Here is a 13,378-nt window from a genome sequence, read left to right as displayed (position 1 = left end):
CATCCTTGATGTCATCCTCCGTGTCCCCAGCAGCAGCAGCCCCACCTGGTACAGCTTCTCCAGGGGCTCCTTCTCCTTCCCTGGGGTGAGCCCAGGCTGTCTGGGTTCTGCCCAGGGCCCCAGCTGTCAGGGAACCAGGACAAGCAAAACCAGCTCAGATGGTGGCCACCAGTGCTGGGCAGAGCAGCTCAGCTCCAGCACAAGGGCTGCGTGTTCCCATCTGATGACCCCTGGGCAGTGACACAGGCAGGACAAAACCAGTCTGGTTGGCTTTGCCACTGATTGCCAGGACATGTGTGGAGCTGTTACCTGCCAGGCCCCTGGATCCAACTGTGCACGTGGAGCTCTCCCATCTTCTAGGGCAGAAGACCACCCTGCACCCATGCATCACGGAAAAGCTCTTCTAAGGATGGCCTGTCCAAGGGCTGCATGGACAAACACCTCTTAATGAGATCCTGGCACTCTGGGGAAACAAACCAGAAATCACCAGTCAGTTGGAGAAGTTGCCCCCCTGTTCCCATGCCCAGGCCATGCTGGGTGTGCCCAGAGCTGGGCCTAAACTTCCCCATGGATTCTGTGTTTGGAGGAGAGCAGGAGAGCAGGACATGTGCCACCTCCTCAGCAGCTGCCAGAGCAGGATGCTCATGAGCTGCTGCTGTCTCCCAGCACTGGTATTGCCCCCGTGGCCAGAGATGAGGACCCACCTTGAGAGAGCTGTCGTGGGAACAAGATCCGCCCCCAGATGATCTCCTGGCCCCTCCTGAACGGGTGCTTCCCCATGACCAGGTGGTACAGCAGGAGGCCCAGGGACCAGATCGTCGCTGCCTCACCGTGGTAGCGTTGGTGGTGGATCCACTCTGGTGGGCTGTAGGACAGGGTTCCTGTGGAACACAGACAGAGTTCATCAGGGGGACGCTGAGGCTCCCAGAGCCTGGCCCCAGCACCCCATGGCATGTGGGGGCTGCCCCAGTGGCACACAGGGTGACTGCTGCCCTCTCACCAGCACCTGGGAATTGTGTACAGACTTGGGGCTGGAAAAGAAGCCACTGGTGTTGGAAGAGGGCAGCAGAAATCCTGGGAAGGCCCAACCGTGACACACAAAAGCAAAACTCATCCAGTGGTGGAGAAAGCCCGCTCTACTCCCCGCCTGCACGGCCCCCCAAAAATGTTAACCAGTCAAGGCAAACAGTGGGAGCAGAGCAGTCCAAGCCCTTCTCGCCTGCACACCAAACCATCCAGGGCACAGGGTCAGACGCCCCTCTCTGCTACCCCCACTGGGGTTTTTGTCAGGCTGGCTGCCTCAGCTCCAGCCTTAGCCCAGGCCACAGTGGGTGCTGAAGGCTGTCGGCAGGGCTGGAGCTGGCCCCCCTCGCACCCCCACCCAAATCAGCTTGGCTCCAGCATTAATCCCATCCTGGCTGCAATAGGGGGAGCCCTGGGGCTGCACCCCAGCTGGGCCATGAGATGCCCAGGAGCATCCCCAGGCAGAGCTCACCTGCAAACTGGGTGTAGGCTGTGTCTTGGAGGAAGGCGCCACAGCCAAAGTCAATCAGTTTCAGCTGCCCGGTGGCCAGGTCGAGCAGGATGTTCTCAGGCTTGATGTCCCTGTGCAGGACCCCGCAGCTGGTGCAGTGCCGCACGGCCTCCAGCACCTGGCGGAACAGCCCCCGCGCCTCCTCCTCCGGCAGGAACCTCCGCTCCGCCAGGAAACCCGACAGCTCCTGGCACCGCTCCGGACGCTCCAGCACCAGCACGACGCTGTCAGGGAGCTCAAGCCACTCCAGGAGCTGAATGACACCAGTGCAGCCAGAGGACACCTTGTCCAGCAGCACGACCTCCAGGGGTGCGCTGGTGCCGTCGGCCTGCGGGAGGAGCGCGATGCCGTCAGTGGGGCTGAGGCCGTGCCAGGGCTGGGGAACCCCTCAGCCAGCCCGGGATGCTCTGCATGCCCCGCTCAGCCCATGCCCGCTCTCCCTGCAGGGCTCCCGGCGGCTCCCACCCTGCCGGGCCCCGGCTCCTCGCCACCCGGCACGGCCCGGCTTCTGCCGCTGGCCCCGCTCACTCACCAGCTCGCCCCAGTGCCGGACGCGGTTCCGTGGCACCCTTTTGATGGCCACCTGCGAGCAAGGGAGAGCAGTGGGTTGAGCGCACCGCCCGCCCCGCCGGGCCCCATCCTCCTCCTCCTCCGCCCCCTCCACCTCCTCCTCCTCCTCCTTCCCCCTCCTCCTCCTGCTAATCCTCCTCCTCCTCCGCCCCCTTCTCCTGCGCCCGCCGCCGGCCCCGCCGCTCACCGGGGCGCCGTCCGAGAGCCGCGTGGCTGCGAAGACGCTGCCGAAGCCGCCGCTGCCCAGCAGCGAACCCAGCCGGTACCGCTCCTGCAGGGCCTCCTCCTGCGCCTTCCCTGCGGGCGGGACGGGGCTGTCAGCGCTCGGCCCGGGGCCAGGAGCGGCCCCCGAGCGCCCCCCGAGCGCCCCGGGCTGGCCCTCCCCAGGCGTTCTGTCCCTGGAACGGGACAGCGGCGGCTCGGGGCCGACGGCCGCGCTGCCGAGCGGCGGAGCTCGGGCCGGGGAAGCCGCAGCGGGGGCGGCGGGAGCGGCCGCGCCGCGTGTGTCCTCCGCGGGGCCCGGGAGGAGCCGGGGCCGGGGCCGGGACTGGAGCCCACGTCGGGGCCGGGGCCAGGCTCGGGCCAGGCGGAGCCAGAGGGCGGCGGTGCCGCCCCAGCCCCAGGCACTGATGCCCGCCCAGCAGCGCCACCGCCAGCACGGCCAGAGTCGGGCGGAGGCGAAACCCCGGCGGGACGGCCGGGGACGGGGACGGGGCCGGGGCCGGGAACCGGGACGGGGCCGGGGCAGACCCGCCTGGGGCTGGGGGCGGGCTGGGGACATGGCCCGGCCGGGAATGGGGAGAGAGAGATTGGGAGAGGAGGGGACAGCGGGAAAGGGAGAGGAGAATCAAGAGGAATGCGACAAAATCACTGCTTTGTCTGCTTTCGCTGCTGCAGCCGCTGCCGCTGCCGCTGCTGCTGCTGCTGCCGCTGCAACTGAAGCTCCGGGGCCGTTTGTCCCCGTGTCCGTTTTTTCCGTTGCCCGCTCGCCCCCGCGCCCAGCCCCCCGCTCCCCAGGGGCAGCCCCTGAGCCTGTCCAAACACGGGAACTTTGCCCTGTTCAGCCCAGACTCAGAGTCTGGACTCCTGCACAGGGGAACAGGAATCCCCTTGAGCGCTGCTGTGCATTGTCCCCGCTGAGGATCAAACCCTAGGGGAGCACATTCCCCGAATGCTGAATTTGTACCTGACCCAAGGGCTGCACTTAGTCTCCATCACTGCTTTCCAAGTAAAGCAGGGGAAGGCAAAAACTGTGTGTAGCTCATGGTATTTTACAGTGTCTAAAACTTGCCATGTCATGGATCTTAGAGCTGAGATCTATTTGGATTAAGGGGATGGAGAAGCAGTGCAACATGGAAAAGGGGAGCATAAAAATAAACAGAGAAAAACATCTTGGATTGTTTCTTTCCATTTTCATTTCATTTCCTAAAAGCTGTTTCAGTTTTCCCAGAATCTTCTCCACACTCCTGTTTGCTATTTCCAAGAACCTTTCCTGGAGAACGAGGTGCAGCTTCTGTCACAAGATGTGCCACCAGCTGCAGCTTCTCTAGGCTTTCCACACCTTGTGTGCAGCTCAACTCTTGCAGCACAGCAGGAGAAATGTTTGAAGAACTTGACAGCTTGTTCTTTCTTTTCCTTGTGGGCTGGGCAGTTGTGCCATTGGTAAGGTTTTCATTGTTACTGTTCTGCCCTAAGAAACCATGACGGGCTACCAGGAATTGTCAGGGAATCCAAGCCTGACTGAATGCAGAGAAAGAATCTGCAGAGCCTGCATCCAGAAATGGAGAGCTGTGTGATAATCATTGCAACATCCCCATGGGCATCTTGAAAGTGATCTAGAAGATGAAAATGCTCTGACAGAGGGAGTTTGTTTCTGAGTTCAGTGTAGAGGATTCCACATCTAGTGCATTGGTTCATAAATCAAGAGTTCAATCAGTTCATGGAAAGCACCAGAACAAGCTGGACCTCTCAGCCTTAAACACTTCAGTTGTTCAGGGACCCAAAAATGTTCCATAGAAAGAGCATTAGAAGGAGAGGAAAGAGACAGAGAGACAGAGAGACAGAAGCTCCACAGAAAGACACACATGTGGCTCCCAGCTCCTGGGGTTCCAGTGTGGGTGAGACACAAACCCTAGAAGAAGGCAGAGTCCATAGCAGGGGCTGACCTTGTGCTCCTTGGTTTTAAGCCCCTGGGCCTTTGTGGGCCTCCCCCCAGCTGGGACTTGTGATTGCTCGGGCGTTCAGAGCCGGGTTAGCGCTGTCCCAGCTGTGGGACTGATTGACAGCTCAACCCAAGGTGTCTCGGGACACTGATCTCATCCAGCCTCTGACAGTGACCATGGTGACACTGGGGAACCTCATGGAACCGTGGGTCAGTGTGACAATGCAGGTCCAAGGACACCATGGTGATATCCAGGTTTGCTCAGCACCAGAGACACCTTTGCCTTGTTTGCCCCCAGCTGTCATCACTGCCTCCAGTGTTCTGCTCTAACTGGAACCCGGGGACACTTTCACATGAGTTGTGTCCCTCAGTGGGACCCATTAAAAGTTAAAGAAAGTCTGGACTTTGAATCTGACTTTGAGTTCTTGAGAAGTTCTTTGAGCACACTCTGAGGTCTGGGTCCGATGCAAAGAGCACCAAAGCCCCAGAGGGTCATTAACGTCCTGGTGCTGTGTCTGTGCTGCTGAGCTGGGCCGGGCTCCTGGCCCAGAGGCAGCTCCTGGCAAGGGCAGCGCTGCAGAGAGACAGCTGTGGCCAGGAGCAGCTCCTGTGCACAGCCCAGCAGGGCTGGGGCACTGCCAGGGCATCGCAGGGACACGAGCAGGGCGCAGACAGAGCTCACAGGGGCTCAGCACTGGCAGGGGCTGTGGGGTGTCCCAGAGGGGGCTGTGTCACAGCAGCACCTCTGTGGCTGTGTCACGGAGGCACAGAGCAGCTGTGATGTCAGAGAGGGGCTGTGTGACAGCACAGCGTGGGTTGTGTGAGGTCACAGACTGGGCTATGACATCACAGAGCGTGTTGTGTGAGGTCATCAAGCAGCTCTGGCATGATAGAGGGGACAGTGTGACATCAGAGAGCAGGCTGTGACATCATGGCATGGCTGTATGACATCATAGAGCGGGCAGTGAGGTCAAAGTGTGTGCTGTGACATTACAGAGTGGCAGTATGACATCACAGGGAGGGTTTTGTGACATCACTGAGGGGCTTGTGACATAGCACAGCAGGGTGTGACATCATAGTGTGAGGCCATAGGGCAGACTCTGCCATCATGTAGAGAGTGGCTCTGGGACATCAGAGTGTGGGTTGTGACATCACCGAGTTGGCTGTGTGACATCATAGAGCAGGCTATGACATCATGGAACAGACTGTGATGTCACAGGATGACTTTGTGTCGTCATAGTACAGGGTGAATTTCTGACATCACAGAATCTTCTGTAACAGCACAGCTTTGTGACATCACAGAGTGACATCGCAGAGTTGGACCTATGACATCACAAGGGAGCTATGCGGCATCCAGGAGTGGGTTGTGACACCGCAGGGGCTGTGTGACATCACAGGGGCTGTGTGAGGTCACTGGGGAGGTGACTCTGCCCCAGCCCCCCCTCCCAGTTCCCCCAGAGAAGTCCAACGCTGCTCGTGCACAGCGGGGTCCCCTGTCCCCCCGGGTCCCCCCCGCCCCCGGCGCCGCAGCCTCCCCCAGAGGATGTTCCACGAGATCGAGCCCAGAGCCTGACACAGGGCCATGGGGGGCGGGACAGGGGACAGGGACCCCCCGGCAGCGTCCCCGTGTCCCCCAGGGCCAGAGCCTGGCCCAGGGCTCCTTCACCCTGTTGCCAATGAGGGTGCTTGAGAGCGCTGAAAAAATCCCCAGCAAGGGAGCAGCAAAAACCAGATTTAATATTGAGCAACAGCACCACAAAGTTCCTTGGCAAGAGTCACTCTGCTCCTGACTGGACACTTCAGGCACAAAAAAGGAAACAAAGCAACAACAAAACCAAATAAATTCCAGGCAATTAAATCAGAAATAAACCGAGAACTGGGGCTTTCATTCCTCTGGAAAAGAGCTGTCCTTCTTCCTGCAGGTGCCCATGGCCACAGCTGGGATTTCACCTCCCACACTGCCTGTTGTGACAGACTGGAGGAGATTGTGGGCTGGAAACATTTTGTGTGTGGGGGAGGAAGGGGCAGGTCCAGCCTTGCCCTGCCCTGGAACCCCATGCCACACAGCCCCTGTGGTGTCATACAACCTCCTGTGATGTCACACAGCCCCTCTGATGTCACACAGCCCCTGTGATGTCACACAGCTGCCCTGTAATGTCACACAGCCCACTCGGAGATGTAACAGGCCACCTGTGATTTCATACAGGTGCCCTGTGATGTCACAGCCTGCTCTTTGAGGTCCCAGTGTGCTCTGTGATGTCACAACATCTGCCCTGTGATGTCACAGCCCAGGCTGTGATGTCACAGCCACCCTGTGATGTCACAGCCAGCTCTATGATGTCACAGCTACCTTTGTGATGTTATGCAGCCTCGCTGTGATGTCACAGCCTGCTCTGTGATTTCACAGTCAGCTCTGTGATGTCACAACCCACTCTCTATTGTCTCAGCCTTCTCTGTGGCATCACACCGCTGCTCTGTGATGTCACAGAGCCCTTTTCTATGATGGCAGAGTCTTCTCTGTGGCCTCACAGCCCATTCTGTGATGTCACACAGCCAGCCTGTAATGTCACAGCCAACTTTTTGACATCACAACCTCCTCTGTGATGTCACAGCCTGCTCTGTGATGTCACAGCCTTCTCTGTGATGGCAGAACTCACTTAACATGTCACACAGCACCTCTGTGGTCACACAGACCCACTGTGTGATGTCACAACACCTTCAGTGATGGAACACAGCCACTCTATAATGTCACAGCACACTCTTTGACCTCACAGCTTGCTCTGCTCTGTGATGTCATACAGGCATGCTCTGATGTCACAGCCTGCTCTGTGATGTCGCATAATAAACCAGAGATGTCACAGCCAACTATATGATGCCACAACCTGGTCTGAGATGTCACACAATGACAGAGTCACAGAATTGCTGGGTTGGAAGAGACCTTTAAGGTCATCAAGTCCAACCCATACCCTAACACCACCTCAGCTAAATCATGGCACCGAGTGCCACATCCAGTCTTTTTTTAAACACATCCCATGATGGTGACTCCACCACCTCCCTGGACAGACAAGTCCAGTAATTTATCACCCTTTCCATAAAAAACTTTTTTCCTAATATCTGACCTAAATTTCCCTTGGTGCAGCTTAAGACTGTGTCCTCTTGTTCAGTCAGTTGCTGTGAGGAGAAAGAGACCGACCCCCACCCGACTGCAACCACCTTTCAGAGAGTGTAGAGAGTGATAAGGTCACCTCTGAGTCTTCTCCAAGCTAAACAACCCCAGCTCCCTCAGTCATTCCTCACAGGACTTGTGTTCCAGACCCCTCACCAGCCTTGTTGTCCTTCTTTGGACACGCTCCAGCCCCTCCATGTCCTTCCCAAACTGGGGAGCCCAGAACTGGACACGGCACTCGAGGTAGGGTGCCAGTACAGGGGAGGAATGCCAAGCACAGCAGTGCCAAGTACAGGGGAAGAATGACCTCTCTGCTCCTGCTGGCCACACCATTCCTGATCCAGGCCAGGAGCCATTGGCCTTCTTGGCCACCAGGGCACACTGCTGGCTCATGTTCAGCCTGCTGTCGACCAGTGGCCCCAGGTCCCTTTCTGCCTGGGCACTGTCCAGCCACGCCGACCCCAGCCTAGAGCAGTGCAGGGGGTTATTGTGGCTAAAATGCACGACTGGGCACTTGGATTTATTAAACTTCATCCTATTGGATTCTACCCATCCATCCAACTGTTCCAGGTGTCCCTGCAGAGCCCTCCTGCCTTCCAACAGATGGACACGTGCTCCCAGCTTAGTGTCATCTGCAGATTTACCAATGAAAGCCTCAATGCCCTCATCCATGTGGTCAATAAAAATATTGAACAGAGCTGGCCCAGCACAGAGCCCTGAGGGACAGCACTGGTGACTGTCCCCAGCTGGATGCAGCACCGCTCACCACCACTCTCTGGGCCGGCCATCCAGCCAGTTCTGAACCCAGCACAGAGTGCTCCTGGCCCAGCCGTGGGCTGCAGCTTTTCCAGGAGTGTGCTGTGGGGGACAGTGCCAAAGGCCTTGCTGGAGTCCAAACAGACACATCCACAGCCTGTCCTGCATCCACCAGGACGGTCACCTGGTCATGAAAGGAGACCAGGTTGGTCAAACACGTCCTAGCCCTCCTAAACCCCTGCTGGCTGGGTCTGACACTCGGGCCATCTGTCACGATCTGCTTGTGCGGGGTGTCGTGATGGTTCTTTTCACCAATCCCAAAAGTGCAAAATGGCAAACAGCAAGAGACTATCAGTTAATCACAACAAATGCACCTTTATTAAGGGCCAAAACAGTAAATGCAATAGTGGGGATCAGAAAGGAGATAAAAGGATAGAGAGAGAGAGAGAGAAAAGAGGGGGATGGGAATAGCTACCAACACAGGCGAGATCCTCACAGTTATAGTCCACAGAGGAAAGAGGGGGGAACATGCAGGACAATGAGAGTCTATTGTGATTGCTGTGGGGGAACAGGTGAGTCCACTGAAACCACCAAGGCAGGACGGACACAATGAAGAATAAGTCCATTGGAATTACTGAAGAAGAACAGGTCGTGTCATTAGTGGTTTCCCCTCTCCCTATGGGAGGGGTCTCAGTCTCAGTCCTTGGGAGGAGGGTTTTCCATCTCCGTCCGTCTGTCACAGTGGTCACGGGGCAGATGAGAGGTCTTCAGTGAGAGATGATTAGGGTCACCCTAAAAGTTCATTCAGATTCAGGAGGAGAGTGGGCAAATATGCAGTAGGCCGTTCCTTGGTGGCTTCATGCCAAGTCCTTGCCAATTCCTTGCCAACTCCTTGCCAGGCCTTGTTCGGAACAGCTAACGTAACGGTACAGCAACTGCACCTGCACTGCCGCTCTCTCCAAGCCCTTACTGTAATGGGGGAAGGGGTTTCTGCTTGTGGCAATCGGTAGGCAAATGTGGGGGCTTCAGACGGCCTCTTACACCTTCCCCGAGCTGTCTGCAGAGCAATCCACATCAGCCCAGGCCGGGCTGGTCAGTGGCCGGTCAGTTCCATTGACTGGACGCGGCTCTGGACGCTTCCCTTGGAGCGACTCCAGGGAGGGAACGCTGGGGCTGTCACCACTGGGGTGCCACAGACAGGGGAACGCTGGGGCTGTCACCGCTGGGGTGCCACAGACAGGGGAAAGCTGGGGCTGTCACCGCTGGGGTGTCACAGACAGGGGAACGCTGGGGTTGTCACCACTGGAATGTCACAGACAGGGGAACGCTGGGGTTGTCACCACTGGAATGTCACAGACAGGGGAACGCTGGGGCTGTCACCACTGGAATGTCACAGACAGGGGAACGCTGGGGTTGTCACCGCTGGGGTGTCACAGGCAGGGGAACGCTGGGGCTGTCACCCTGGGGTGTCACAGACAGGGGAGCGCTGGGGCTCTCACTTCTGGGTGTCACAGACAGGGGAACTCTGGGGCTGTCCCCGCTGGGGTGTCACAGACAGGGGAGCGCTGGGGCTCTCACTTCTGGGTGTCACAGACAGGGGAACACTGGGGCTGTCCCCGCTGGGGTGTCACAGACAGGGGAGCGCTGGGGCTCTCACTTCTGGGTGTCACAGACAGGGGAACTCTGGGGCTGCCCCGCTCCTGCCCTGTCCCCAGCAGCTCTGCCAGCGCCTCGAGGGGACACAAAGGCTGATCCAAAGGGTGAGAATTGCAGAAGGGGCTGAGCTGGGAGGGACCCATTGGGATCATCAAGTCCAGCCCCCAGCCCTGCACAGACACCCCAACAATCGCAGCCCGTGCAGCCCCGGCAGCGGGGTCCAAAGGCTTCTGGAGCTCCAACAGCCTCTGGGCTATGCCCATTCCTTGGGGAGCCTGGGCAGTGCCTGAGCCCCCTCTGGGGGAAGAAGCTTTTGCTGATCTCCAGCCCAGCCCTGCCCTGGCCCAGCTCCAGCCGTTCCCTTGGGTCTTGTCCCTGCTCACCTGGGCAGAGATCAGAACTTGCCCACAGAAGCTGTGGCTGCCCCTGGATCCCTGGCAGTGTCCAAGGCCAGGTTGGACAGGGCTTTGACCAGCCTGGGATAGTGGAAGGGGGCATGGAAGGAGATGAACTTGAAGGTCTTTTCCAAGCCAAGCCCTTCTGTGATTCTGTGATTTTGGGGGAGATGCTGAAGCTCTGTCTCGGCTTTATCTCACCCAGAGTCTGGACCCAGCAGCAGCCATGGGTGGGATCATCTCCTCCTCCCTCTCCCTGTGGCTGGAACTCACCCAATGGCAGCAACTGAATAATGTCCCTCACGGGGCAGTGAGTGCCAGAAAGGAGCATTGCTCCTCGGGGAAACACAATGTCCTTGGACTTCAGCAGAGCGTTGAAATGGGCCCCCTCGAGCACCTCAGCCCCACTGACATCTCCTCTTAGTGGACTCAGCCCCAGAGATCTCCCAGTGCAGCTGCAGAGGAGTCGCTGTCAGGAGGAGGGACAATTATCAAAAGCTGATGTAGATCAAAACAAGCTCTGGCACCATTCCACATTTTTGTTTGCCACTGGGAAATAAATACAGATGTCCCCATGCCACAATCTCAGTCCCCCCAGGGTTCCTGGGTTTGGTTTTATCCCCTGGTATGGAGACACGGGAGCTCTCCCAGCTGGACAGGGTGTCAGGAATCCCTTCCTGAGCTTGACACCCTTGGAGAGGGTGGACAAGGAGGTTCCTTGCTGAGGGAGACTGTGCGGGTTTTGGAAACAGGCCAGACCTAGAGAAGGCTCCTTCTACAGCTCCTCAGCACCTGGTAATCCCATGTCTTTATTTGTGTGACTGTCTTGTCAGGGCAGGGAGAGGAAGAGAGGAGCCTCCTTGGGGCAGGGAGAGGAGGCAGAGACACCAAAAGCAGGAGTCCCAAAGGGATCTGGGCAGCTCATGATCCAATGGCTGCAGTAGGTGTGCCATTCCTAAATCCAGTTTGGGAGAGTCACGGCCGTGTTACTGTGTAAGCTCTGAGGTATCTGCTGGTGGGAGATGCTCAGGTTCATCCTGTTTGCATCCCCAGTTCCTGCTGAGCCGGTTTTAAACAGCGCCAGGGGATGCTCCTGGCGCTGACCCTGGCATGGCTCAGGGTGCTCCCAGGTGCCTCAGGCTGCTGTGACACCGCTGCACACGGGAGGCAAGAGTGGCAGGGGCTGTGCTGAAAGTCAGCTCCATGTGCTGCTGCTGCTGCTGGGTGTCATTTGTCCAGCCCTGCCCCAGAGTCAGGGATCAGACCCAGGCCCTGCTGCTGCTCCCTCGGGATCAGCCCCACTTTGGGTGCTGCTGTCAGGACCAGCAGAAGCGGTGGCTGGAGCAGCGGGTGCTGACGGTGCCCCAAGCCCCGGGGCCGGAGGAGTCCCTGGGCTGGGGCTGGGAGGGAGCTGCTCCAGCCCGGAGTGCACTGCTGAGTGCTGTGCTCTGGGGCTGGGGCTCCCCGCACAGGGGACTGGACTGGTGTGCCACAGGAGACAGAGAAGCTGCAGCTTCAGCCTTACTGAGGTGGGTGCGTGGGCTGGGAAGAGTGGAGAGGCTCAAGGGGATTCACAGAGCTCATCCTGCTGCAAGGACAAGGAAAAGGGAGTGGGAACTCAGCAGTGAGGACAGCTGAGGGCTGGAAAGCAGCTCTGAATGACACTAAAATCCCACTGGACCTCTAAGACATTGCTGCTCCTCAGCCAGTGACAGGATGAGTCCCCAAGCCTGGGGCTCGGCCTTCCTCATGGTGAGGGGCACCAAGGAAGGCAACAGTGTGATGGAGACTGCCATGGGCTGGGAACTCACTGGGGGACAAGAGGGAGCAGTTGGGAAGTAAAAGGCAGGTGGGGGAGAGAACAGTTCAGAGAAGGGCTGAGCTACAGCTTGAGCAAGTTGCAAAATATCATTTGGGGTCATCCCAGATTGATTTCATTTCAGAAGCTATTGAACAAGTTTAATTTTTGGGTGGTTTCATGTTTGCCCTTGGAGGTGTACACTCTGCAAACTTTAGTTGTGATGCTGAAATGCTCAAGCAGGTCTGTGCTGCAGGTCACCCCATTTCTTCTTTGGCTGATTGCAGCCCGGTGCTGAGCTCCAGCAGAGCCCTGGCACAGCCCAGAGCAGCCTCAGCACCCGCAGAGCCCGGCTGCAAGGAGAGAAACCAGAAAGCGCCCGTCAGCTGAAGGCTCCTGGCCCCTTGTCCCAGCCGCCCGCAGTGCCCAGGCCATGCTGGCCGTGCCCAGAGCTGTGCCCAGAGCTGCCCATCCCTGCTGCCTGTGGGAGCAGAGCAGGAGGGCAGGACATGTGCCCAGCCTGCAGCCGGCCACGGCACATCCAGCCCTCAGCAGCTGCCCAGAGCAGGATGCTCCTGTGCTCGCTGCCACCTCCCCAAAGCTCTGATCCCACCATGCCAAGCAGACAGGACCCACCTCACGCCATCCCTCGCTGGAAGAAAAGCTGGTCCCAAACGATGTCCTCATCCTTCTCCCAGGGCACGGCCCATCCACACCACAGCTGCTCCCAAGCACTTCCCCATCCAGACTGGACCCCACCTGGAACGCTTCCTCTAGAAAAACACACAACAAATTATTGAAAATAGATTACAGACAAAAAGGGGAACAAGAAAAAAGGTCAAAAATCTTATCTCTGTCAGGGGCTAAGGAAGGCCCAACCCCTGCAGGCCAGGGAAAAACCCACCCACAGGTGAGGGAAGCCCAGGCTGTCTCCCTTCCCCCCTGCACTGCCCTCCAAAATAACGGTGATCCCAAAGCAAACAGGGGCAGTGGAGCAGCCCAAGCCCTTCCTTGCCTGCAAAGCAAAGCAGCCCCTGCACAGGTTCTGGAGTCCCACCTCTGCTCCCACCATGGGGGTTTCTTTGTGTCGGGCTGGCTGCCCCAGCCCCAGCCCCAGCCCGGGGCACGGTGGGTGCTGGGGCTGTTTGCAGGGCCAGGAGCCCACTCCCATTTCATCAGCACCCCAGCCCATCCCCCCAGCCCTGCCAAAAGCAGCCTGGCAGCCGACTGAAGGATCAGCTGCATCCGCCCCAGCAAAGGGGGAACCTTTGGTTCCCGGCCAGGCTGTGCAATGCCCAAATCTGGGAGCATCCCCGTGTGTGTAGACTCACCTTCAAATTCC

At 58.4% G+C, this 13,378-nt stretch overlaps 1 protein-coding gene across 1 annotated transcript; it reads right to left on the bottom strand.

Annotated features, from left to right (window-relative positions):
- Window positions 1–401: 401 nt before the first annotated feature.
- Window positions 402–2,363, bottom strand: LOC137467449 (serine/threonine-protein kinase pim-1-like; the record flags this gene model as incomplete). Its single annotated transcript, XM_068178948.1, has 5 exons — window positions 402–463; window positions 705–881; window positions 1,496–1,862; window positions 2,067–2,117; window positions 2,292–2,363. Coding segments are annotated over 5 exons (729 nt in total), but the record flags the coding sequence as incomplete, so codon positions are not given.
- Window positions 2,364–13,378: the final 11,015 nt, after the last annotated feature.

This window comes from Anomalospiza imberbis, unplaced genomic scaffold (genome assembly GCF_031753505.1).
Source record: "Anomalospiza imberbis isolate Cuckoo-Finch-1a 21T00152 unplaced genomic scaffold, ASM3175350v1 scaffold_64, whole genome shotgun sequence".
Classification (NCBI taxonomy): Eukaryota; Metazoa; Chordata; class Aves; order Passeriformes; family Viduidae; genus Anomalospiza; species Anomalospiza imberbis.
Note: the sequence above shows the minus strand (reverse complement) of the source record. Positions and strands in the feature narration are given on the sequence as shown.